This window comes from Rhinolophus hipposideros (assembly GCF_964194185.1).
Source record: "Rhinolophus hipposideros genome assembly, chromosome: 9".
NCBI classification, from domain to species: domain Eukaryota; kingdom Metazoa; phylum Chordata; class Mammalia; order Chiroptera; family Rhinolophidae; genus Rhinolophus; species Rhinolophus hipposideros.
Window position 1 is genome coordinate 53,073,388 of NC_138055.1, and position 23,201 is coordinate 53,096,588.

The following is a 23,201-nucleotide window of genomic DNA, read 5'->3' on the forward strand; positions in this document are numbered from 1 at the left end:
TCAGTGCTTGTAGCTCTTCCTGCTGGAGGATGAGGTGGTGCTGTATTTGATGGTGGAGGTGCTGCCCCCAGCAGAGCTCAGGCCACCACCAAAACCTCTGCCACTTCCTGAACTGAAGCCAACTCCAAGTCCGTGACCACTGCCATAGGAGTAGCCGCTGCCTCCGCCCAGGCTTAAGCCACCGCCAACACCGCCGGCGCCACCATAGCCACCAGAGACGGTGGACTGCACCACAGCTGTGGAGGGAGGAGGACAAGGGCACAGAGACATGGTGAGCTCACTCACCGAGCCTGACACCAGTCAGAAGAGCGCAAGGGCAAGGGAGGGAGGTAAGCAAAGATACTTACAGATGTTAACTGGTCCAACGCCTTCCCCACTCAGCCTAGGAGGAAGGAAACACAGGGACCATGAGATCTCAGAGCCACCACGGAACCAGTGTGGGAAGCCTCCCTGTGAGGCTAGTTGGTGGGAAAGTGCCTTTTAAATGGTTCTCTGAGAGTAAGAATCATGGCCACGATGAGAGGGCCTGAACTTGTCCTCATTGGCTGGCCATCATGGAAACGCACCCATTGTCTGAGGGGCTGTCAGTTACCCACCTGCACTCCTCGCCCTCCAGCAGTTTCCTGTAGGTGGCAATCTCCATGTCCAGAGCCAACTTGACGTTCATGAGCTCCTGGTAGTCACGCATCAGCCGGGCCATGTCCTGCTTGGCCCTCTGCAGGGCGTCCTCCAGTCCAAGCAGCTTATTCTTGGCATCGTTGAGGGCCAGCTCCCCACGCTGCTCAGCATCAGCGATGGCAGCCTGCAGGCTGGCACACTAGAGGGGAGATAGGCAGAAGGAACTTGTAATCCCGTCCTCCAGAGGAGACTAACCGTCGTTCTTTCCCAGCGAGGAAGAGTTCCAGAGCCCAGATTGCATGGGAAAGGCATTCTGACTCCTTTTGTCAAGTCTTCGCCTATTCTGCAAGACTTATCTAGTCTGGGAGCCACGTGTTAACCTTTGTTCCTCTTTGTGTTAAGCTTCCTGCACGAGGATGTGGGGGCTGACTGGTGGAAGATACAACAGCACACATCCAACTTGTTTCTTATATTCCCAAGTCAATCGTTCTCCTTATGTAATCTCTTTTCAATGCCTCTTGCGTATATTTTTATAGCTAGGGCCAAGGGATACTGGTTTAGTTCCAACCTTTGTCTCACGCTCTTACGTGGGGATCATCTCTCCTACCTGTGGCAACTCACTGAGGGTAGGTATTGCATGTTCTCCCCTCCTGCTGCTACCTCAGTTCCCAGGCACCTCCCAGAAGATGGTTGATGACAGCCTGGTGATGCAGCAAGAAAACGATGCTTTTTTTCTGCATAGTCCCCATCCTACCTGTTTCTTGACGTGGTCGATCTCAGATCTCAGCCTTTGGATCATGCGGTTGATCTCAGCAATCTCCTGCTTGGTGATACGCAGGTCATCCCCGTGTCTGCCAGCTGTGACCTGAAGCTCCTCATACTGTAGTCCAGAGGGAGAGAAGGTGATGTGTACGGCCTTTCACATGCTGGTGAATTTCACTTCTGAATCAGCCATTTATTAAACTTGAACCTAATGGCTTCCCCACAAGAGATTGTATAAGGCCCTTGGATACTACACACTGATCTCAGGCTATCCTTGTTATGAAACCACTGACTGTCTAGTTTGCCTCAGAACCACCATGTCCTGCGCTACGTATCTGAGATCCAGCATCAGGGTGAAACTAAAGCAACGCTCACTGGGTCCTTATCTATATTAGCTTTCCTCCCGCACTGCACTTCTGTGGCTTACTAGAGTCACACATAAATTCTGTAAATATCTACTCGGTCAGTGCAGGTTACACCTTCTGTGAGAGGACCCAGCTCCCTAGAAGTCGATTTCTCAGTGAAGACTGCAGTCTTGCTGGTCTTCAGGGAGTGAGCCCAGGAATCCCTCAGCAGCTGCCCACTCACCTTGGTGTGGTACCAGGACTCGGCCTCAGCTCGGCTTCTCTGAGCGATCTCCTCATATTGGGCTTTGACTTCGTTGATGATGCTGTTCAGGTCCAGGTCACGGTTGTTGTCCATGGAAAGGACCACAGACGTGTCTGAGACGTGGGTTTGCATCTGAGCCAGCTCCTACATAACAGAGATTGTCAGATCATCTTCTCCAGCGACACTGACAGAGTTCATAACCCCGAGACCTTGCCCCTTTTTGCTGGGCCCCATTACAGTAAATAAAAGGGAGCTGGACATGCTTACTGCGTCATAGAAGGCTCTCGTGAAGTTGATCTCATCCATGAGAGCATCGACCCTGGCTTGCAGTTCAACCTTATTCATATAAGCCGCATCCACATCCTGGGGAATAAGCCAGCAACTTGGAGTCAGCTTAGCCCTCCTTCCCCATCTGCCCATCTTTAGTCAATTCCCCCAACTATTCTCCTCTCAGATGTGGGCAAAGACCCAGAGTTCTCTCCTTCTGCCAGGAAAAATGACCCTGATCTTAATCAGCTTACCTTCTTCAGAGTCACAAATTCATTCTCTGCTGCAGTGCGCTTGTTGATTTCATCTTCATATCTAGAATGAGAAAGGGACAAGGTGTAACTGAGCAGCGCTGAAGATGGCACAGAAAAGGCAGCCCGGGATCCAAGCTTTCCATAGTGGATTCATCCTAATTGAGCTTGCCCTCCTGTAAGTCTAAAGGATGATTTTTGTGGCTCCTGAATTGTTTCCTTCTTTTTCTCCCCATCCACCTAATGATACTTTTGTTCTTTTGTGTTTGTTTTTAGGCAACAATTATGAGTTTTCATTTCACAGACTTGTTTTGCTACAAAACGATGCTCACATCTGTACTTGATAGGCAAACTGAGCCCATCTCTCTCTTTGTACTCACTTGCTCTTGAAGTCCTCGACCATGTCCTGCATGCCCCTGAGCTCCGAGTCCAGGCGGCCTCTCTCGCCGAGGATACTGTCCAGCTGTCTCCTGAGGTTGTTGATGTACTGCTCGAACAAAGGCTCCAGGTTCTGCCTCACGGTCTTGGTGCCCTGCTCCTGCAGCAGGGTCCACTTGGTGTCCAGGACCTTGTTCTGCTGCTCCAGGAACCGCACCTGGAGGGACACAAGTTGGTTGTTTGCCAGGTGAAGGAAGTAAGAAAGAGATTGAATTGTCAGGTCCGCAAGCAGGCCTGGCTGGTCCCGTGGTGATGCTGGGTTTCTACAGAGCATGTGCAGAGCCTCAGGCTGACAGTCGTGCTCCCCCAAACTGTTTTCCTTCGCAACCAACAGAGCTCCCAGTGAAGTTCCCCCATGGACCTTGGGGTGCTCTGACTTTGTGTTCTGACGTCTATCAGTGACTTTTGATGTTTCTTCTCTTTCTCTTGGCAAGTACAATCACAAATCTAGTTTAAAATAGTATTCCCTGATACATTGCACAAAGATTGTATTGCGTTAGGACCCAGTTAAGGGGATGATAAATGTTTAAAATCTAATGATCAAATTTAAACCAATTAACAATTAGATCCAATCTAATGTCCCATTTAGTGCATGAGTTTCCTCTAGAACATCCTCATTTAATGGTTGTTAACTGTTTCTAGTATAGATTAGTGTTTTTATGGAACATATAGATGTTTCTGAGGTTTTTTTTCTAACCCAGCCAGAATTTTGTTTTCTTCCTTTTCTTTTTTCCCCTGCCCAGAGCTCTAGGGCTGTTAGTTGTCCACTGGACTTTTCTTTTTAACCTCTTAGATTCTTTAGGAGGTATGGCTCAGTCCCTCCCATTTCTCAGTGTTTCATGGTTATTAAAAGTTGAGAATTCTTCCCAGACAGAATGAGGGATATTTAAAGATTCTGTAATTCTAATTAATTCCATCACCTTTTGTGCTGTTCTATCCCCATTGGGGAGCCTGTGAGAGTCTCTTTCTCCCTCTCCCCTGTTCTGCCCCCAAGTAGGACATTCACTATTCTCTAGTTTGGGGACTCAGAGATCCCAGAGGAGGGCCGGTCTTGCCCGCTCACCTTGTCGATGAAGGAGGCAAACTTGTTGTTGAGGGTCTTGATCTGCTCCCGCTCTTCAGTCCTCACCCGTTGGATGGTGGGGTCGATTTGCAGGTTCAGAGGAGTGAGGAGATTCTGGTTGACCGTGACCTCTTGGATGCCTCCAGGGGGGCACACAGGGAAGCCAGAGCCCCCATAGCCACCAGCGAAGCCAGCTCCACCACCGAGCCCAAAGCCACTACCAGCTGCACCGCCGAAACCAAATCCACTCCCGGCTCCACCTCCAAAGCCAAAGCCACCTCCAATTCTGCTGCCATATCCGCCACTGATGGCACAGCTGCCCCCTCCGATGGAGATCCTCTTTGAGCCCCCCAGGCTATAGAGGCTCCGGCTGCCAAAGCCAGCTCCTCCACACACTCCACCGAAGCCACCACTGCCCCTGGAGCGAGACATGGAGACGCTGCTGAAACCAGAGCGGCAGGTTCCAGGGACTCTGGCTGAGCTGGCACTGAAGCCACGATGGCTGCTCCTCGTGATGGATTTGCTAGACATGGTTCCCGAAGATGAGGAGGCTGAAGAAGGCGTGAGAGGCTGGAGGGTAGGGCTGAGAGAAGCAGGTGTGTGAGATGAGCTGCCCAGCAGCAGTTTATATATGGTGAAATGGGCTGGGCTCTGTCCTGGAAGGTGAGCTTGCGGATTGGGAAGGGCTGGGCTTTACAAACAATGAGATCACCCCTAGTATCTATAAAGGTATGAAATATGAAGATTGCATTTTTGGCTTCCTTTAGTCAGGGATAAATTCTCCTGCCTTCCAGCCTTGACTTGATCCCAACACAATAAGGCTGGATCTAAATTCACTGAAGTCATGAATTAGTCATATTCTCAAACAAAAGAGACAAGGCACTGATCTGTGATAATTGTCTTTTCCTTCTGCTTACTCAGACATTCGTCTGTGTGTCCCCTTCCCACACAGGTTTTCTCCTCCACTAGCACCACCCTTCCCATCAGGGTGGGACTGTCTCTGAGGGCTTACAGGCATTTGCTCAATGCCCTTAGCAAGAAGTGGCCTGCAGTGGTTTTTCCACCATGTTTGTACCTGTCCTTCAGGAGCTCCTGGATGTTGTTCCTGGTGGCCTGGCCATGGGAATGGGGGCTACTTAGGGGGTATAACCTTCTTTTGAAAGGCAAAAAGAACAAAAGAGTTGAGTTTTTATAGTGCAAGAACAACACCTGCTCTCTGTCATGTCTGATAAGCTGCTCAATTGGTCGTTTCCTGAGAGGACAGAAAACAGTACCCAAGCCACTCTGTCCAGGAAACTGACTTCTGCAGTGAGGTTTCTCTCCAAACAAGCACCTCCCTTCCCAATGTGTGCTTTTTCATTGAGATGATTATCATGTAAATTTTTATTTTCAACTGGAATTCATAGACACCTTTTCTCTGCTGTTTTGGAATGTTCACTTAGATCTTAACTTAAAGAATCTAAAACGAGTAGGACAAAAATCATTAAGAAATTCACTGAATTTTGATTCCCACAGTTTTAACATTTCTTAAGAATTGAGTCAAACATCTTAATGGGGTGTGTACAGAAAGTTTAGGGGCATATAGAAGCAGTGAATCATAAAAATGTGCCCTTACAAGTATGATGGTGTCACAAGTACTTTCCAAATTTATATTTCAATCTCAGCCCTTGAAATCTGAAATCCCTACATATCTTCTCAGTGGAGAGAAGGCTGTCAGATGAGTATGGTGTTTGGTTTAGAGGGGAATAAGTTTCTTTTTTTCCAGTCTATGCATTAAATACTGAGCACAAGGAGCACTGAGAGCAATTGTAAGCATGTTCTACGAGCACATCTGGTTAAATGGGCAACCAGGGGAAGGAAGACGAACTCCCACATTCAGCGGACCTGAAGAAAGCTTTTGTTACTATTTTACAAGCTTTTGTTACTGTTTCTCCAATGTTTTGGGGGCAAACAGCATTCAGGAGGGCAGGGCATTTCCTGCCCAATGGAGGTGCTAAGTCAGCGTCTGGCTGGAAAGAGATACCTTCTGACAATGGAAGCAGTTCCCCTCCCTCCACCCCGGTTGCACAATGGTTGACCAAGAAATGGGCTGCCACCCAGTTCTGGGAAAGAAGCATTCCTTCCCATGGTACAGTGTTCTGATCCATGTTACTTTCTTGGGATAGGGGCTTTAGGCTTGGTATGGATACCAGGCAGGGTAAGAAGGGTTGGCCAGTCAGGTGGGAGCAGCATGCATTGGCTCAATGTCTTGTATCCACGTCAATGTCCAATGTCCAATGGCTGCTTTTGCATATGATGGCAGAGTTGAGTAGTTGTAACAGAAAGTGTGTGGCTCACAAAACCTAAAAGATTTCCTATGTGGCCCTTTTACGAAAAATTTTGCCAGCCCCTGGTTAAAAGTGTGGGCTCTGGAGACAGAGTGCTCAGGCTCGTAATCGGACTCCCATGGGTCTGTATGCAAATCACTCACTTTTTACAGATGTCAACTGGGGGTGAAAATAGTACCTACCTTACAGTGTTGTGACAATTACATGAGATAATTAATGTAAAGGCCTTAGCCTTGTGGCAGCACATAAGTTCTCAATGAAGATGAGCTAATATTATTATTATAATGGAAGTATGAAGAAACTTGGTGTATTCAGGCACCCACCAGAATCTTCAATAACTGGAACCCAGGTGCAACTTATATGTGTATGTGTGTGTGTGTGTGTGTGTTGTGGTGACGGGGTGGTGTAAAAAAAATAAAAGCAACATTAGTAAGGACCTAGAAGCCACACATAAGCAGATGCCTCGGCAAGACCTTGCCCAAGTAGCTGGACAGTGACAGTGGCCAGCAGTCGGAAGGAGAATCCACGTTCTTGGTGGGAGCCCAGAAGGCTGTTCCCTCCCTCCTCTGGAGTCAGGTTCCCCTGCATCACCCCCTGCTGGGTCCTCGTCTGTTTATTTGGCTGTGCACAGAGGGCCAGGCTGCCATCAACCAGCACAGGTGACCAGATTGCTTCCTCTTTTAATACTGATTTTATCTATTTCTAGGGCGGTGGTAGACTCATCTCTGAATGAAGTATATAATTTTATTGCAGCAGGAGCCTCACTTTCAACCATTTAGCCAATCAGAGGATGCTTTAACTTCAACATATTATCCAATCTCAAGCTTGGTATGCACACCAGATAACACCAGCAATATAAATGGTAGATATATAAGACATTTATATATATATTATATATAAAGAGTATAACTTTAAATATAATATATTTATTATTATATTATATTATATTATATTATATTATATTATATTATATTATATTATATTATATTATATATAAAGATATACTCTTGTTTTTTTCAAAATTCTCTTCATCACCTGCCAGGGAATGATGTCCTGGGCACCAATCCCAGTGACCCTGACCATGAGTGAGTTTAGGTAAGAGGACCCATGAGAGATGACGAGAGCTCCTATGGCAAAGGAGGGAGAGTTGGAGAGGAGGAATCCCATGGCAGATTTATTTCTGATTTCACTTTTTCCTAGTCCCACCACTCTTAAAAGGTCAAGTCTGTACTTAATTCGTTTGCCCTTGATTTTCTGTATCTTTCTTTGGGTGTGCAGAGGTGCCCCATGTTTCCTAACCTATTTTTAGGCTGCCATCCTGGGCGAAGCTGTACTTCTTTCCTCCTCTAGAGTCCGGCCCTCTGCCCTCTATGCCTGCTTAAGCACCCAGGACAGGATTGTGTTTATAGCTGGTGAGGATCCATTGGATAGTTAGAGAATTGACTTCTCAGATGAAATCTCCCCAGCGGCCCTGAATCATGTTCCATGGTGGAGCGCAGGGGTTATGTTTTCCCAGAGCAACAGACCTTTATACTATGATTAAAACAAAGAGTGATAGTTCAGGCAACTATGCGAGAGAAACTGAAGCAAGCAGTGTGAGTAACTCCAAAGTCAGCTGGCCTTCTCCTCAGCAGGCTGCTGAACCCAGCCTCTACTCTGTATCAGGAGAGCCTCCATCCGTCAGCTGCCATCTCTGCGTGCCAGAGAATGAGGAATGCCTTTGTTCTAGGGCCCAGGGGTTATCCTGTACTTTTTTGGGGGGCTAGGGGTTCATCTTATTGTGGTTATTTTTTATCTTTATTAGATTTATTGAGGTGACATTGGTTAGTAAAATTATATAGATTTCAAGTGTAATGGAAGGAGAACTGACTCTGGGTGGAGAACACACAATGCAATATATATAGATGATGTATTAACCTGCACTTCTTGCATTCTTTCCAGTATGGCAGAAGACAGGAGGGAACTCCTGACGCCTGAGCCAATGGAAAATCTGCTTCAAGAGGATTTGTCTTGTCTTTCTGCCTCCCTGGGTGAAGTTGGCTGATGAGAATGAAGGATGGGCTTTTGTCATCATCTCTCAAAAGCTTCAGACGAAGTGCCGAATCCTGCAAGCCCCAGCTCAGGATGATGCTGTTCTGAGGGAACCCCACAGAGCCAGTCCTGCCCCCGGGGAGCACCCATTGAAAGAGAAACATGCAGCCACACGTGTGAAGAACGTAGACAGTAGCACCGACGTTGGAGTGGAAAGGGCAGCCTTCTGTGATATACAGAGTGGTTCAGAAAGTGCTGAAACTTTCAAAATTGCACTTCTGTGTTTGTATGAACATGTAGTACGCACTAAACTGTAACCCTTCCCTGTATTTCTCAGTTTTCACATACGTGGTCCATCCTTTTTTTTTCTTTTAACATAGAACACTGTGATGGGTTTGCCTATCTGGACATGACATCTGCCTGAGTGGCTTTGTCCACAGCAGCAGGAGGTTATTGACAACTCCATATTCCTAGAGGGATAGGGCTGTACAATCATGGGATCCAGAGGTCATTGAAAGAACAACTTCTAGGGAATAAGATATACCAAATTCCACTTACAAAATAAATAAATCATGGGGATATAATGCACAGCATAGGGAATATAGTCAATAATACAATAATTTGGTATGGAGATGGATGGTTGCTAGACTTATTGTGGTGATCGCACCATAAAGTATATTAATATTGAATCGCTATGTTGTATATCTGAAACTAATAGAATATTGCATGTCAACTATACTGAGAGAGAGAGAGAGAGAAAGAGAGAGACAGAGAGACAGAGACAGAGAGACGGAGAGACGGAGGGAGGGAAGGGAGGAAGGAAGGAAGGAAGGAAGGAAGGAAGGAAGGAAGGAAGGAAGGAAGGAAGGAAGGAAGAAAGGAAGGAATGAAAGAAGGAAAAACACCTTCTACTGTGCTCAATGCATGCTAAGTTCAAAGCACTGACCTGCCTCTGGAACTGCAGTCCCAAATCCCCAGACATCGCTCCATGTGGCTTCTAGTGGCGATTCGTGAAGAACCTCATACGGTCCCATGGCTCCCTCATAGCCTGGAGGACATACAGGGAAGTACGGTGGCTGTCATTTCAACCACCAGCAGTAGTGTGCTTTGCTAGTCTGGGATGAATTGAGTTGTAACTGTCGGCCTATAGGATTGCATATCATGTAGCTTGAGGGACACAAATTGAGAATTTATACACTTATAGAAAAAACTCGGACTGTTTCCTTCAATTGGTTTTGTTACATATTCCTATGAACCTGGTTCTTGCATAATACACTTTTGAAAGTGTTCGTCTCTTTTTGATTCACCCTGTGCATACTGGTGTTGGGTAGGTAGATGCACTTGAATGTGACTGATGAGTGCATAATTGGGCTGGGGACTGAAGCGTGTATTCTGACGAAGGGGACAACCCTTTGGCTTTCCTAACAAATGTGGGGAAACTAGTTGGAGGAGGAGGAGCAATGCATAACTCATGAGTGAGGCATTTAGATGCTCGGAGGCAAGAAGTGCTGTTGTTGGTGAAAAGTACTTTAGAGAAGACGTGAGTGTGGGAAGAGAATGAGCTGAACAGCTGGGCTAGTGTACATCAGGCCTGGGGTGAGCAGGGCAAAAGGGCATGGATGAGGGGAAGAAGGAACAGGTTCTCCCTCTGGCATTTATCAGAGGTCCTCGATAAGAACAGGGGTTGAAGATAGCCAAGCCAGGGCTCCAGAGGGGCCGATAAAATCCCTAAGAACACCCAGCTGTGGATTGGTTTCTTTTTCTCTCCCTCATGTCCCTCCTCCCTTCTTATTTCTGCCTCCTGGTTTCTACCTCCTCACCACTGTAGGGTCCACCTCACTATACCGTGCAATTAAAAAAAAATGTGTAGTAGGGTAAAAATACTCCAACTACCCTCTACTGAGATACACAAGTACTTGCTTAAATAATGTAAGTGATTGAACGAGGTGCACGATGTTACTATATTTGCCTTCTGGTTAAACTCCTTTTATTTCAGTAAAGGGGAAATATCTAGTTAATTGTGAGTATACTGGGTGATTCCCCCAAATTCAGGATGATTTGGGGACATTTCTATCCAAACAATTCATCTCAAAATCACCTCAGATAGTATGAATATCCTAGAGAGCAAACACGCCTCAGTGTCCTCAACATTTAGTGGCTTCCATCTGATAATCCTTTATAATCTCACTTTTAGCCTAGGGTTGGGATTAGTGACAGATTGTGGATACCCTGGCAGAACCCATTTCGAGTGATGGGTTCCTAAAATATTTCCAGTTTGGGGTTACTTTCTGTAAAACGATTCTGAACATACTTATAAGTCTTTGTGTGGACATGTGTTTTCATTTTGCTAAAATAAATACCTAGAAATAGAATTGCTGCGTCAAGAGTAAATGTGTACAGGGAAGATGTAGATGCCTGATCACTGCACTGTACACCTGAAGCTGAAAAATAATGAATGCCAACTATAATTTTATATATATATATATGTATATATATGTATGTATGTATATACAACAAGAAGCGGAGTACAGCATTAGGAATAGAGACAGTGAAAATGTAATGGCTGTGTGCGACGTCAGAGAGATAGTGGATGGGGGGAGGGGGGTTCACACAGTGTGAGGGATATAAATAATAAACGTCTAAGTATTACTTTGTCTTGTGCACCTGAAACTAATAAAAAAAATGTAAAGAAGTAATTGAATAAAATATATCCTTGAGACCACAGTGACCATACATTAAATAAATGAGACCACAATGACCAAAATAAAAAAAATGAAAAGAGTAAATGTGTAGCTAGTCTGCTCAGGCATATTTCATGTATTACATAATCAGAGCCTTGATAATTCTATTTCTCTCTCTCAATTTCTCTCTCTCTCTCTCTCTCTCTCTCTCTCTCTCTCTCTCTCTCTCTCACACACACACACACACACACACACACACACACACACAGAGAGAGAAAAAAGTAAGTTCCAAAATAGTTGTACCACTTAAAATATAGACTTTAATTTTTGGAGCAATTTTGAGTTCACAGAAAAATTGAGCAGAAAGTACCCCCTCCACCCTCACACACAGCCCCCCCACTATCAACGTCTGCACCAAAGCATACGTTTTTACAATCGATGAATCTATGCTGCTACAAACATAGTGTGCATGTTTCACATGGACATGAGTTTTCAGCTCGTTTCGATAAATACTAAAAGCATGATGGCTGGATCATATGGTAAGAGCAGGTTTAATTTTATAAGAAACAGCAAAACTGTCTCTAATGTCGCTGTACGGTTTTGCATTCCCACCAGCAATGAGTGAGAGTTCTTGCTGTACATCCTTGCCAGATGTGATGCTGTCAGAGTTTTGGATTTTCACCATTCTAGTAGATGTGTAGTGGTATCTTGTTGTCTTAACTTGCACGTCCCTAATGACAAATGGTGTGAAGCATCTTTGCCTGTGCTTATTTGCCATCTATAAATCATCTTTAGTGGAGTGTCTGTTAAAGTGTTTGCCCTAATTTGTAATTAGATTGTTAGTTTTCTTATTGTTGAGTTTTAAGAATTCTTTTTATTTAAGGTAACAGTCTTTTTATCGGATGCGTCTTTTGCAAGTATTTTCTCTCAGTCTGTAGCTTGACTTCTCATTCTCTTGACAGTGTCTTTTGCAGAGCAGAAATTTTTGATTTTTATGAAGTCTAACTTATCAATTATTTCTTTCATGAATCATGCCTTTGGTGTTATATCTAAAAAGTCATTGCCAAACCCAAGACAATTGGTACAGTTTCTTCTTTAAATGTTTCATAGTATTCATCAGTGAACCCATCTGTGCCTGATGATTTCTATTTTGGAACGTTATTAATTATTGATTCAATTTTTTATAAATATAGGCTTCTTGAGATTGTGTATTTCCTCTTGTGTGAATTTTGGAAGATTGTGTCTTTCAAAGAATTGGTTTATTTCATCTAGATTATCAAATTTGTGGGCACAGTGACAGATGACATTCAGATTAGCATGGAGATGGTTCTGGCTGGGAAAATATCATAGGATATGCAGAAACCATTTTCAGTGCAAACATGTATACAAATTTTGACAAGCAAAAACAGATGATGGAGGTTCATTCAAATCTTTCCAGATATTACTGTAAGAGCTATATTTCGACTTTCAGACAGAAATGGACTCTCTATCTTTTAGGCCATATTTATAAAAGCTTATTCTAGAATCCAACTAATCAGGCATTCTGTACCTGGTCTTATCTATATGCAAAAGAATAAAAAGCAAGGAAAACTTCCACAAGAACAGCAATAACCACTCAGTTACAATAATATTTTGGTATTTTAAAGCCACGGCAGAGACCCTCTGCCCTGGCTCACAAATCCAGTTGCGGTCTTGCCTCATTCCATGGTTGTCTGCAGGTGGGCAAAGGTCTTGCTGCTGAGCAGGTCACTAGGCAGAAGCTTTGGAGCTGGGGAAGACTTTTAAGAATTAGTCACCTCCCACCTTTCTATTATATAGCTGTGGAGTTTGAGGTCAAGGTCATGGTGAAAACAGAGCTAGGAACAGCCGTGCTGTACAAAACCCCCAACGCTGATAGGGAAACTTGAAATGAGCCAGGCTAAGATTCTGGTTCTCCCACCTCATGTGAGAAGCTCCATGGCAGCAGGTTACCTACAGGCCTCCCTCACCACCCTTAAGTGAGGGCCAGCGAGCACCCAGTTCTGTAGAGGCCAACTACTTGCCAGGAGGCTTGATACTCAGAGCAAGCATTACTATCTCAGGCACCTGTGAATAGGCCACCCAGACGAAATAGAGAACGCCGAGTAAATGTGAATTCTACATAAACAATTTTAAACGTTTAGTATTAAGCCTGCCTAAATATTGCATGGCATATACTTATACTAAACAGTTATTTGTTATCGATCTGAAATGCACATTGAACTGCACGTCTTGTGTTTATTTGTATTTGCTAAATCTGGCCCTATCAACGAAGTAGGTCCATCTTCATACTGAATTACAGTCAAGGGCGCTGGTGGTTGGGCTGCTGCTCCGAATCTCTATTGTAAAGGGGCAGAGGATAGGTCAGGGCCGACCTTCAGACCCTCTCCTCCAAAGTATCCCCTCATTAACTAACCCATAGGTTACTTAAACGTATTTTGTTTAGTTTCCCAATAATTAGGATTTTTGAGATGTTTTATTGTTTTTTTATTTCAAATTTAATATGCCATAGTCATAGCAGAGAGTCTATGTCATTTTAGTCTTTTGAAACTGGCTCAGCATATGTTCTTTCTTTGTGAATTCTTCCAACACTTGAACAGAACGTTATTGTGGGCAATATGTTATTGTTCTTTGGACATTTTACATTCAAGTTCTTTGAGAGATATATTATACGTGTCTTATCCTGGGTTAGGTCTTGCTGTTTTGCTCTCTTAATGTTGTTTTATGAGCAAAGTTTATACTTTTCTAAGGAAAGCAATTTTTATGGTGTTTAGGAAATATTGCTTCCCCTCAGGGCATCATGATAGGTTCTATTTTCTTCTAAATACTTTGTTGTTTTATCTTTCACATATAGGACTATAATACAACTGTAATTGTTTTCGTGAATGGGATGAATTAGGACTCATGTTATCTTCCCCCCCCCCCATGGAGAGTCAACTAACCAGCCACCACTTCCTGTGCACTTATTCTTTCCCTATGGCACTGCAATAGCACCATTGTTATAAATCTAATGAATCTATATGCAGTTTGTTTCTAGATTCTATATATTGTTCCATTGATCCATTTTCCAGTCATTTTCTCAATACCATACTCTCATAATTATTATACTTTATAATAAATCTCAATTGCTGGAACTATGAGAATTTTGTTCTTCTTTTTCAAGATTGTTTTGACTCTTTTAGATCTTTTTCATTTCCACACAACTTTTAGAATAGAAGTTCCACTCTACTCTCCTTTCCCTGCGCTTTCAAACCATATTTGAACCAGCTTGGAAAGCCTGTCTTGCTTTCTTCAGAAAGCCTTATTATGTGAGTAACATACATTTTCATACTATCTTAGTGCGTGTGGCCTCATCAGTCTCAATAGCTAAACCGAATTTTGAGTGGAGATTCATCCTGCCTCTCTAGGGTGGTCTAGTAAATGGTACTGTGAGCAGGATGTTGAGATGATGGCTGCCACCGTTAGGGTCTTTCTTTTCTTGCTTTGGCTTGCAGTCTGGCTTTGCTGCCTGCTTACGAGGATGCACTTTGAGCTGCTGCTTTCTGGCTCGTGGGCTCTTTGAATTGTGTCGCTGCCTGCTGTCAAGCTTGCACCTTGAGCTGTTGTGCTTTGTGCTGCGTTTACTGAGTTCTTCCAAGGCCTCTGTTAGAGACTTAACTGACCTATATCAAATGTTTCAGTCATTGTCATGAAGGGTCAGGAGTATGGGATTGGGGCCTTCTTAGTGTGGCATTGGGTCATGTGTCTCAACCCAGACCTAGTTGTGTGCCTCATACTGAACTGTGTTTCTCAATTCCTCTGTAAACAATGACAGTCACTAAGCTCAAGGGATGACTCTTACCGATGAACATTGATGTGTGTCTCAAGCAAGTGTTGACCCCCATTCTATGAAATGCTCAGGGGAAAGACTGATAACCTGTGCAATATATAGTCCTATTAGGTGATGGCACAAGTAGAGGACGAGCAGTTGCTATGACATGCTGAGGCCACACGCTTATGGGCAGGTGAGTTACTAGGACCCTACAACATGCCTTTGCTGCTGCTGCTGCCTATGTCTCTGTTGGAAAAACAAAAAATCCTCATCCTCAGGGTTATAGGGGAAAACATATATGACACCTTTGTGGCACAACTAAGGGGTTAATTCAACTATTTATATGGGGAATTTCCCAAACTCTGACGATACTGATTTGATGCTCTCTGGGGGAAGAAATTTAGAGATATGAGGATATGAGCAGGGTAGAGAGATTCCCTCTCTCCCACAAGTGTATCTAGTAACCAGAAAAAGGAAAGGAGTAGGTGAAGGGAAAGAGGGAGGGGGAGAGAGAGGGAGGGAAGGAGGGAAGGAGAGAGGGAGGGAGGGAGGGAGGGAGGAAAGAAGGAAGGAACAAGAAGAAATAGAACGGAAGGAATGTAAAAAACCTGGGGAGAAAACAAAAAACTGAAACACAATTTCATGCAATGGGAAATCCAAAATTTACTAAGAGAATTTATACATCAAGAAGTTGAAAAGTGGTGTGGATTGACTTTGCACCTTTATCACATAGGTTGTGCATTAACTTTAACATCTGATGAAATACACCAAATGGCAAAGCTTCATGGCCTTAATCCATATTGGAACTCAAATTATCCTTATGCCTGGGAATCTCACTAATTTGAAAAAGGTACCCTGTAATCTTGAACACAAAATAGAGAACAAACACGTATGCTTCACCTTAATTGTCAGAACTATTGACTTACGTAAATTTCACATGATCCCACCATCCATTGCCCCCTAAAATACCTCACAGTGGTCATGGACACTCTGACCCAATGAGAAACAAATTAACATTAAATTAAGTCATTGATCCTTGAAAATTGGCTTGACAAAATGAGATGGACTTTCCAGTTAAAATAGTTAAGATGCCCATGTAAATTAAAACAGGCCCTTCAAAAAGTGAAACTCATTTCAGGGGATATAGAGAGAGAAGTGGTGCTATGTATTCTGTTTCTCCACTTAAGCCACCCAATTTGGCCTGTTTTTAAAATTGGAAAGAATAAAGGTCCCTCATACTGGATTACCACAGCTCTAATGCCACGCTCACACCCATTAAAGCCCACTACTGTGTTATTGAAATTACTGACCCTATCCAATCAGCAACTTGGTTAATAATGTTCTGTTCGATGGCCATTTCAACAGCCTCTCAGTCATAGTTTGCTTCCCCTCTAAAGGGCTCTAATACGTCTTTCCCAGACACTTGGAGTACCTCAACAGCTCTGCCATTGCACACGGTCTTTGTAGGCAGGATGCTAAATGCATCTGATTTTCCCCAGGAACATAGGTATAATATTACATTGATGAGTCCTCCTCTAAAGAGATTCACTGGACACACTCATTCAGGACATATATTCACAAGGGAGCTCACAAAAAAAGGATGGGCCATTGTCCCATGCATAGTGTCACCTCAGCTAAATTCCGGAAATTATTTGGTAATCCAAGGGCCACTCTGTCTCTGACACTATTAAGAAACAGCTATTGACCCTCCCCGTAGCCACAATATTAGAACAGGCCCAATGTCTTTTAGACCTTTTTGGGTTCTGAAGACAATATGTGCCTTATTTATAAATTTTACTTAAGCTGATTTATGCTCTTACTAGCAAGTTGGCCGACCTTGAAGGGAGACCCCTCCAACAAAAGACTCTACAATCTGTCCAAATTGCAATACAATGGACACTCCTGTCTATGCCCTCCAGCGATTCCTTCATTCTAGAGGCTTTAGCAACCTCCTCTCGGGTGTCCTGGAATCTCTGGACCACCCAGAATGACCACTTTCCCTTCAAGGTCATTCCATTCTCCCCGTGAATCATCAAAGAAACCAATCACATCTGGACAGATCAACCCTCAAGAGATTTCTAGGCTGGTTGTAGACCTTGAAAAAATAATTCTGCACAACAGCTTATATTATAAAAGCATTTTATTGAACACACTATGGAGGTAGTCAGAACCAGAACAAAATTTGGGATTGGAGTGGGGACTCTGTTTTGATGGTTTCGATACTGGAAAATTTTGGATTTTTCTCTGATCAAGGACCAGGCTGTAGAGACTTAAAGACTGATTTGAAGCAGAACATAGAATCGAGGCATGGGAGATTAGAGACGAGGGATCGGGGCTTTCCAGGAACCAAAGAGTCTGGTTCTGCAATAGGCTTGGTCTAGACTACACTCCAGTAAAAGAGAAAACTTGGCTTGGTAACCACCTAGAAGAGGCAGCCACCAGGGGCCGTGTCGCTGCCCTTGAGTTGCAGTGACTTGCAGCAGACTTTTAGCTCTTGAAGCTCTTCCGGGAGGAGGAGGTGGTGGAGACAAATTTGACGCTGGAGCCACTGACCCCACCGCCGCTGCCACTGCCAAAGCCCCCCCCCATGCTTCGGCCACTGCTTGAACTGAAGCCGGAGCCTAGGCCGACGGCCCCACTGCCGCTGGAGTAGTAGCTGCTGCCGCCACCACCTCCACCGAGACCTCCACCGAGACCTCCTCCAAGACCTCCACCGAGGCCGCCGCCGAGACCTCCTCCAAGACCTCCACCGAGGCCGCTGCCAAGACCTCCACCGAGGCCGCCGCCATAGCCGCCGCCATAGCCACCGCCATAGCCACCGCCACCACCGTAGGCAGAGGACACGCTGTTTGTGACGACAGCTGCAGAGAAAAGAGGGAGAACTTGGTGAGACCAGTCTATCAGATTGATCCTGCAGGTCCAATTTATTTGATCCTGCTGGTGTTAGCACCGGCCCCTTTTACAGAGTAGCAAATGAGGCCCAAAGAACTAAGTCATTTAGTTAAGTCCCTGACAGACAGTTGGTGAACATAGTAGGCCAGGGATGGTGCTAAGTCCTTGGGGGAAGGGGGGAGGGGAGGGCAAGGCAGAGGGCAGAATACAAGATGTGTAAGAGATAAAACATGAGGCACATTGCCTCATGTCTCAATCTCGGTTCTCTCCCCTCCACCACCTGTCTCTCATGAAGTGTGTTAAATGCCCATAAGTGTGGATTGGAATATCTGGAATCTAGAAACAGCAAGATTCTGAGTTGGCACCAAATACTATCATCATTGTTAATGTCTGTTTAAAGTACTTACAGATGTTGACTGGTCCAACTCCTTCTCCAGTCAATCTGAAAGAGGAAAAATTGAAATAAGAGTTACAAACTCCCCCAAAGACAGCATGACTCTGTGTGGATAACTCCTATAGTCATGACCAAAAAACTGTTCTAATTAGAGAAAGAGATAGCTCTCTGGAGGGATTTCCCAATGAAGGGGACCTGACCTGGAAACAGGCTACCAAAGGAAGATTATAATTCACATTCTCCTCCACCCATTATATAGAAAAAATGAGTAAGAGGTTGTGGGAACTATGAATATGTATGAAGCAGTTTTTGCCTTGTAGGAGCTTACATTCTGTGAGAGGACTTGGCATGGACAGAAATACTTCTAACAGAAAGTCGGCAGTAGAGAGTGTCAGAAGATTGAAGAAAACGGAGTAGTTTGAGAATCCAAAGGCAGGTGAATTTAACTCAGCTGGAGTAATCGTGAAAGGCTCCCTGAAGGAAGTATTTGAAGAACGGGGAAGACATTTGTTGAATTGTTTAGTTGTTTGAAGGAGAGGCAGTGTCTAAGAATACTGGTGGTGGGAATAGGGTCAGAAAAGTGAGTTAGGACCACATTGCACAGGTTAGTTGTATGCCCAGGCAGCAGATTAAAACCAAATAAAAATGGGTAATTATCATGCACATGATAATGGTCGCTCATGTGTGTGTTTTACATCCTGTAGTGGAGAAGAAGCTCCACTTATCAAACGTGAGGCTCCCCCTGGCACTGTTGCCCACCTGCACTCCTCGCCCTCCAGCAGCTTGCGGTAGGTGGCGATTTCCACATCCAGGGCCAGCTTGGTGTTCATGAGCTCCTGGTACTCGCGCAGCAGCCGGGCCATGTCCTGCTTGGCCTTCTGCAGGGCGTCTTCCAGCTCTGCCAGCTTGTTCCTGGCGTCCTTGATGGCCAGCTCCCCACGCTGCTCAGCATCAGCAATGGCGTTCTGCAGGTTGGCACACTAGAGGGAAAGGAAGGAAGAGTGGGGATATACTTTAGCGGTGAGCTGGGCTCAGGCATCTCTTTCTGAGATCCCAGAGACAAGCCAGTACCTTTGTTCTCGTCATTGTGGATGGGGGAAACATTGAAATGCTGGTACTTGTTGCAGCTCTGGGTGTGTATGTGTTTAGAAAAAGTAAAACAAAACAAGCCTCCCTTCCAGAGCTCAGGCCCCTTCTTGCCTTCTTTCAGCCTCTCCCTACCTGCTTCTTGACATTGTCGATCTCAGCTCTCAGCCTCTGAATCATGCGGTTCATCTCGGAGATCTCATGCTTGGTGCTGCGGAGATCGTCGCCATGTCTGCCCGCTGTCTGCTGCAGCTCTTCATACTGGTGCCACCAGAGAAAAGGAAAGATTCCATTTATATGAGGATGGAAACACTTTCCCAATGTTCACAGGCAGGAGCTACCAAGAGGTGGCAAGAGGTGTAGTTATCTGAGGTCCAGGGCTGGTTTCTGGTCTTAGATAATTTCCTCTTTAGTGCCTTTGCTTTCCTGGAGACAGTGGTGGGAGATTCAGAGTGAGATTCTCCTTACAGTTCTTGAATTTATGTGGCAAAGGCACACATGACTGTTCCCATAATTCAATCCAAGAGGCCTCTGCAGGTTTTGGGAGCCCCATCCTTGGCATTTAGTCATGGCCGAGAATCCTAGACACATGGCCATCCCTTCACTCATGGCGTATTGACCATAGCACGCACCTTGGTTTGGTACCAGGACTCGGCTTCTGTCCGGCTGCGGTTGGCAATGTCCTCGTACTGGGCCTTGACCTCAGCGATGATGCTGTCCAGGTCCAGGGAGCGGTTGTTGTCCATGGACAGGACCACAGACGTGTCGGAGACGTGCGTTTGCATCTGGGACAGCTCCTGTGGGAAACTTGAAGTCAGTCCTCTGATTCTGTGTTATTTCGGGTCAGGTCCATTCAAATAGGTCACTCACTATGGTTTGTCAACTTGAGAAAAAAATATAATAACCACCTAACATCAAACATTTAGATAAGTTAATAAGTAATCCAAACCATTACTACATCTATTTAAAAAAAACGTAAACAACGCTGAACCTCCAAGAAACCTCTACTGTATATAATAACCTCTTAGATGTGAATCTTCTTGGGTCATACCTTATTTCAAAAGAATCTAGTTGAGTGGTTTGCCACACTGGGAGAAAACAGAAAGGGGAGGTCCAGGAAAGGTGTATTTTGTGCCTCTAATAACTCACTCTGCAAAAGGATTATTGAAGAGGTCTTTTGTTTTTTAAGGATTCGCTTTATAAGCTAATAAAGGGTTAGTGCTACTAAAGGGACAGGAAAGCGAAGGGTGTAGTTACAGCGTAGGAGCCACTGGAAGCCACTTAAGCCTGAAGACCCTAATCCCTGGTGCTGTCCCAGTGACCATGTCTCTGGGTCTTGAGTAAGGGGCATTTCTTACCGCCTCAAAGAACATCTTCAGGAAGTTGATCTCATCCATCAGTGCATCGACCTTGGCTTCTAGCTCCACCTTGCTCATGTAGGCGGCATCCACGTCCTAGAGAAACGGACGGTTGGCACTGCACCCAATTTCCACCCTGACTTAAATGAATGACACCTTAAGAGAGCATAGCCATAGGCAGCAGGTTCTCTTCTGCCCACATACCTTCTTCAGCATCACGAACTCATTCTCAGCGGTGGTACGCTTATTGATTTCATCTTCATACCTGGGGTAAAAGGAACAGGAAGTGCTTATCAGAAGATGAGGGGCAAGTGAGGCCTGGGGTCTTTATTGCATAAAGTCAACTGTGGGCCTCTTTTCCACTGGGAAAGGGCTTCTCACATCATATAGGCAGAGAGGGAGGGGGCACTGGTAGTGTGAGCCACTGGGCAAGGCCCTTACCCATTAGAATACTCTTTTCTCTTTAACTGCCCACCTGAGAATCATTCCATTATTGCTATAACACCTGCATGTAAACCAGGTGGCTTCAAGAATATTCCTGTAGAAAAGCTGTGATATTTCTCCCCAATTCCACATCTAATCAATGTCTCTAATGCTTTTTCTTCCCAGCTTTCAAAGTCTTTGAACAAACAAAAAATATCTAGCAGCCCAGCTGCTGTTTCATAAGGACTAAAGAAATTATTTGAGCCATCAAGCTGGGTTATGTCATCAGTTCCTGCTTTGGGCGGAATCTACCAAAAAGCCCATGCTGTGTACTTTGAGTGTACTGGGGAGAAAAAACCCCAAAAGCAGGATTACATTGCTGCTCTTTCACCAGCTGGTACCAAGGGCGTCGAGCTTATTGCTGTGGCAGGTTGCTAAGTGCCTTGCAGAGGGGCTGAGCTTGGGGCTGAAAATTTCTAAACACGGACCTGGATTTGATTTCAGTACCTTGGGTGTCCCTAGAAAGCATAAGCGTCTAGCCCATGGGGAAGATAGAAGCAGTAGTCTGATTATGAAGTACATATGCTGCCAGGAAGATATCAGCCACCCCTCTCGCCACTCCACCATGACTCACTTGTTCTTGAAGTCCTCCACCAGATCCTGCATATTCCTGAGCTCCGAGTCCAGGCGGCCTCTCTCGCCAAGGACACTGTCCAGCTGTCTCCTGAGGTTGTTGATGTACTGCTCGAACAAAGGCTCCAGGTTCTGCCTCACGGTCTTGGTGCCCTGCTCCTGCAGCAGGGTCCACTTGGTGTCCAGGACCTTGTTCTGCTGCTCCAGGAACCGCACCTGGAGGGGACAGAGTTTGAAAATGCAAAAACCTGAATTTCATGTTTCAGTCATTAATCACCAGTGGTGTTTTTTTTCTCCAATCTCATGCTGTCCCCTGAAACCTTTCCCAGGTGCACTGCCTTTCCCTGGGTCCCGGGAGGGGATATCCAGAGTGAAGCACCTAATCTCACTCTTCTGGGGAGACAGGGCACTTATCCAGGACACAGATAGCTCTGGGCACGGCTGGGCAGAGTGTAGCCTAGGGCAGTGGCGGCTGCGAAGGCACTCAGGCTACTGCCTGAGAAACTCATCTACCTTTCTCTGCAATCAGCCCCGGTACATGAAGCACAGGATTCGTCTCGTTGCCCAACAGTAATCAAGCAGCCCTTCTGGCGCAATCTCTGAAGCGGAAGAACTAAGACCCTCTCTTCCAAGCTGTCAGTCTAATTAACAAAGTAGGCCATAAATCTGGGTCACGGAAACAAATAAAACACGTAACTGCAAACTATGAAGCTAGTTGCACAAAGTCAGAAAATCTCCCTCTTCCTACTTCCTCTGCATTTATTCCACACTCATAATGGTTTCTCACAAAGGAGTTTGTCTCACCTTGTCGATAAAGGAGGCAAACTTGTTGTTGAGGGTCTTGATCTGCTCCCGCTCCTCGGTCCGCACCCGCTGGATGACGGGGTCGATCTGCAGGTTGAGGGGCGTCAGGAGACTCTGGTTGACAGTGACCTCTTGGATGCCTCCAGGGGGACAGACAGGGAAGCCAGGGCCACCAAAGCCACCTCCAAAGCCAGGACCTCCACCGAGCCCAAAGCCAACACCGCCACCACTCCCAAAGCCACCACCAGCTCCACCGCCTAAACCAAATCCCATCCCGGCTCCACTTCCAAAGCCATAGCCACCTCCAGCACCGGCACCAAATCGGTTCCTGAAGCCACCACCACCACCACCAGCGCTGATGGAGATCCTCTTGGAGCCTCCCAGGTTGTAGAGACTCCGGCTACCGTAGCCCCCTGCTCCAGCAGCACCCCCAAGGCTGATCCGGCCAAAGCTGCCACCACCACCCCCGGACCGGGACATGGAGGTGAAACTGGTGCGCGAGACAGATGGAGTGATGGCTGAGGCGGCGCTGAAGCTACGGCTGCCGCCACTCCGGAAAGACACACTCGACTGGCGAGACATGATGACTTGTTCCCGGTGGAGGAAGAGTAGCAGACACTAGGGGTTGGAGGTGCTGGAGAGAACAGAGCTCAGCAGGACGCAGTAGGTGGCTATTACCCAGGAAGGCAATCCCCCTTTTATCCTCTAGAGCAGAGATGGGAGGGAGAGTTGTAG

General features: G+C 45.5%; 2 protein-coding genes across 3 annotated transcripts; both read right to left on the reverse strand.

Annotated features, from left to right (window-relative positions):
* KRT6A (keratin 6A) lies at positions 1-4,539 on the reverse strand (the record flags this gene model as incomplete). The annotated part of the gene is made up of 9 exons (XM_081060327.1): positions 1-236; positions 348-382; positions 597-817; positions 1,373-1,498; positions 1,969-2,133; positions 2,257-2,352; positions 2,511-2,571; positions 2,888-3,102; positions 4,009-4,539. 9 exons carry the CDS (start codon positions 4,537-4,539, stop codon positions 1-3), a joined length of 1,686 nt encoding a protein of 561 aa, XP_080916453.1.
* A 12,824-nt stretch (positions 4,540-17,363) lies between these two features.
* Positions 17,364-23,048, reverse strand: KRT5 (keratin 5; the record flags this gene model as incomplete). 2 transcript variants are annotated; one of them, XM_081060320.1, is made up of 10 exons in its annotated part: positions 17,364-17,575; positions 17,696-17,737; positions 18,176-18,210; positions 18,922-19,142; positions 19,384-19,509; positions 19,881-20,045; positions 20,607-20,702; positions 20,811-20,871; positions 21,664-21,878; positions 22,467-23,048. In XM_081060320.1, the coding sequence occupies 10 exons, from the start codon at positions 23,046-23,048 to the stop codon at positions 17,364-17,366; spliced, it is 1,755 nt and encodes a 584-aa protein (XP_080916446.1). The 2 variants fall into 2 exon arrangements, with proteins under 2 accessions (XP_080916446.1, XP_080916445.1); XM_081060319.1 differs by having other exon boundaries at positions 17,364-17,737.
* Positions 23,049-23,201: the final 153 nt, after the last annotated feature.